Here is a 4133-nt window from a genome sequence, read left to right as displayed (position 1 = left end):
GTTGGTCAAGGAGTTCGTCACTCATTGAATTGGTTTAACAAGTCAAACAGTAAGTAATCAATGAATCAATGGTTCATTAGTTCGGCTATATTTTTAATTAAAAATCTGATTTTTTTTTAATTAGTTAAAAAATTTCAACCTCTCATTTAATAAAATTTATAGCATTCCAATGACATTAACATATGATTCAATATAACCCAACTTATTTACTTTAAAATTTTCAATGTTGAGCATTCTACCTCTTAATTTTTCAATTTATTTATCTTGAATTTTCTACCGTGGAACTATTCCACTTAACCTATTTAATTTATTAATCTCATTTAACTTTATTAATAGGTCACTCATTAGTTGTATTCTATTATATATATAGAAAATTTTTGCTATGGACCACTACTCATTTCAACTTTTTTTTTTTTTTTGTATTTTTTATTATTTTTCTTTGAGAGAACATAAGTTTACAAATCGATTTGTCGATCGATTGAAAATATCAATTGATTGGTGATATCCATTAATTGATTGAGCTTTTAAATTAGGACAATCTTAATCATTGATCTGGAATAAGTGACCATTCAACGAATAGTTAATAGTCAACAATTGATTAGTAAATTTTGCAATTGATTGATGGCAACAAAATATGAAAAAACAACCCGATTCTTAGATGTTTAAGGGAGGCTTAGAGCACAACAAGAAGATAATGTTCCATTGCTAGTCTTCTTGTCAAAATCCATATGCAATATCCTCAGGCAACCAAAAGAAGGAGAACACAGCTAAAGAGAGATATTTCCTCTCTTTTGTTGTTTCTTCATCTTTGTGAGAGTTGTAAGCTAGTGTAATTGTGCTGTAAAAAGATTTCTTCCCCTTTCAATTTTGTTTGAAATGGAGAATATTTAGTGCAAGAAAAGAACTGGGAGTTAACTTTTAGATTATCGTCTCAAGGAGACGGATACCGTAACATAGATGACATTATGTGAGCTAGAAAATTGATGTCCTTATTTTATTTTTAATTTTGAGGATATCAAAGTCAGACAACATATTTCTATTATACTCCTCTTTCTTTTATTATTCTCAAAAAAAATTCTCTCTTCTCAAATTTTTCAAAAATTGACGATGCATTTAAAATTGTGAAATTTCTAAAACATGCATCTAACTTTCAGTTTTTTCAAACAAAGACCAATTTATTTTCTAGTTTACATCTCCCTTTAATTACTGTAATATTGTATGCAAAGAAAAAACATCACTTTGATACTAGATTCTTAAAAAAAGACCACTAACACTCTTTGATCCATTGTGGTTAAATTTTTATTCTATTCATTTAAAAATTTATTATTTAAATTTTAATTTGAGACATGAATATATTAAGAAAACTTTTAAAATTAGATTAGTTTTAATTTGAAGTGATTTAAAATTCTATAGTTTTGATCTAAATAAAATATGGTCCAATAAAATACATAAATGAAGTAATAATGGGGTGGTAATAAATGGACCTAAACAAGTGAAAATTTTATATAGAAACAAATAGTTCATATTCTATTCTCTACGAAATAACAAGTTCAGATGTATCTAGACTAAATTATTATTATTTTCAATGTATTTTTTATTCAAGTTACGATGGAAAATGCGTTGTTTCCACCCAAAAAAGCGCGCAGTTGTCTTTATCGATCATCCAGTGTATCACACGCTCCGAGCCCCTTTGACCGGTCAACTATTTTATCAAAGAATCAAACAGATTTATGTAGATCGGCGATCGCAGCACGGTCACGACGAGTTGCCGGAGCACATCCTCGGTAGCACGTGCACCGACAGCACCTGCTTCCCCTCCGGCGCCTCCACCACCCACATCCGCTCAGGTGACTTCAAGTCCACGACTACCACCGTCCGGTCCCCGCCGCGTACCAAGCAAGCCCGCCCCCCTCCCGCTACCATCTGCGTCGCTCCCTTCAGCCGCTCCGACTCCGCCACCGTCGTCCAGCGATCGCCGCCCCAGTCGTAGGCCCTCAGAGTTCCGCTCCGCTCGTCTACCACGTAGATCGGGCCGTCCTCGTTCTCCGCTGGCGAGGCCGCGGGGCCGTTCCACCCGGCCAGCATCCCCGGGGGCATCTCGTCCCACCGGTCCGCCAGGAGGTCGTAGACCGCCCCCTGCTTCGCCGCCCGGCCGCGGACGTTGACCATGCAGAGCTTTCCGCGCGACGCCACCGCCTCTATCGCTTCCCGAGAGAACCGCCCGTCTGGGAGCAGCGCCACGCGCTCCCACGCGGAGCCGGAGACGGCCGCCGGGTCCCACCGCTCGGCTGAGCGGGCGACGTCGGCGTTGTAATCGCCGCCGATCCCGGAGGCGAGGTACACTGCCCCTCCGGCGGTCCCGGCGGCGCACCAGCGGCGGGGTGCAGGGAGGGGAGGGCCGAGGCGCCAGCGGCCGGAGGCAGTGTGGAAGACGAGGGGGCGAGGGAGGGCAGGGAGGAGGCGGTGAGTGGTGGCGGCGAGGACGACGAGGTGGCTCCCAACCGCGACGGACTGGACGGGTAGGCTGCGGGCCAGGAAGGAGGGGTGGCGGAGGAGTAGCCGCCGCAATGGCGGGTGCGGCGGCGGAGGCGGCAGAGGGGCCCACCGAGCGGAGATGGGGTCGAATGCGAAAAATCCCACAGGATCGGCGCCGGCGTTGCCTCCGCCTTCGTCGTCGGAGAGTAGGGCGAAAAGGGAGAGGAAGGGGGGGAAGGAAGAAGAGTAGATTAGGCGGCGCCAGGAGCGGCAAACGGAGAAGAGGAGCTGAGCGGGGACGCGGGAGAGGCAGATCTGGGCGAGGTGATCGGGAAGGCCTGGCAGCAGCGGCTTCTCCTCCTCCTCCTCCTCTTCCTCCTCCTCCGCGTCCTCCACCGATGGCGCTGAGACGGCGGAAGCAGCGTTGACGGCGGCGGATATCTTCGGGCGCTTGGCCAATTTAGAGAGCGAAGTATTGGCCATGGGCAGCGATGCGGATGGGGAAGAAGAGGAACGGGAACTCGGGAAGGGCTTTTCCTTCTTTTCTTCTGTTAGGTTTTATAGCGTAGAGTTTCGACTTTCGACACGCAGTAAAAATAATAATTGTACAAAAAAAAACAAAGATATCATAAAAGAAAAGAAAAGAGAAGAAAAGAAAATAAAATAATGTAGGAAGATATTTAAATTTTGTCCACCACCCAAATTCAAAACCAAGTGTACCATAAAATTAAAGTAAAATAAAATAAAATAAATCAAATTTGCGGCTGCCAGCTGCTTGCCGGCCTTAAAAAGCTGCAGAATTAATATTAATTAATTAGTTAATTAATTTTGCGGGAGCAGTGCCAGATGCGTTGTTCCAATACTGCGACCTTAAATTGGACTATGGTTTAATTTTACATGCAAAAAATTATACCCGGGTTAATGTATCTATGGGATTACCACTTTCACAAATGAATTTTCCTAATTAAAAATATGGCCGTCTATATCTTTTGAGGTGTGATTGTTGATTAAGATTTGTCAATTGAAAACAGTCAAGTATTGTAAGCATAATATTAAAAAGCTAGTTTGCGTTACTTGAGGAAGACGCAATTAATAAAATAGTTTGGGTGGCCCGTGGAGTGGCCCAAGGGAGAAGGGAAACACAAAAGCACAAAGCCAAAAGCTTAAAAAGGAAAGTTGGGGAAGAAAAGGTAATCTGTGTTGTTATCTTTCCAATTATTTATGACAGAATCTAATGGAATCTTTAGTGTCTACTTGATCATGCTCAGGATATAGCGTCGTACTAATCAGGGGTTAATTTTTAAGAACTGACGATCTAAGATTTATTTTATCATATATCTGATACCTGTATATTTACATATACATCTATCCATATCTATGGGCTGACATTAAGGGAGTCGTTAATGTAGTGGATCTACATTTAATGTCTATTTGATCGCCCCTGGGACGTAGCATAGATGGTGGACGTATGGTATCTCTGGCATAATGGTCAGAGGTTGATTCTCAAGAACTGACGACATGAGATTTACCCCACAATGCGTCTGACACCTGTGTACCTGCATGTACCTCGCTCCATATCCGTGAGGTCGACACTAAGAGGACATTAATGTAGTGGATCTATATTTTTTTTTAGTGTCTACTTGATCATGTACTGACAA

The 4133-nt window shown here is 42.4% G+C and overlaps 1 protein-coding gene across 1 annotated transcript; it reads right to left on the bottom strand.

Moving 5' to 3' along the window:
- Positions 1-1694: 1694 nt before the first annotated feature.
- On the bottom strand, positions 1695-3002 carry LOC122015919 (F-box/kelch-repeat protein SKIP25-like). Its single transcript, XM_042573010.1, has one exon. The coding sequence runs from the start codon at positions 2956-2958 to the stop codon at positions 1756-1758; it is 1203 nt and encodes a 400-aa protein (XP_042428944.1). The 5' UTR covers positions 2959-3002; the 3' UTR covers positions 1695-1755.
- Between the last annotated feature and the right edge of the window lie 1131 nt (positions 3003-4133).

This window comes from Zingiber officinale, chromosome 8B, assembly GCF_018446385.1.
Source record: "Zingiber officinale cultivar Zhangliang chromosome 8B, Zo_v1.1, whole genome shotgun sequence".
Lineage (NCBI taxonomy): Eukaryota > Viridiplantae > Streptophyta > Magnoliopsida > Zingiberales > Zingiberaceae > Zingiber > Zingiber officinale.
Note: the sequence above shows the minus strand (reverse complement) of the source record. Positions and strands in the feature narration are given on the sequence as shown.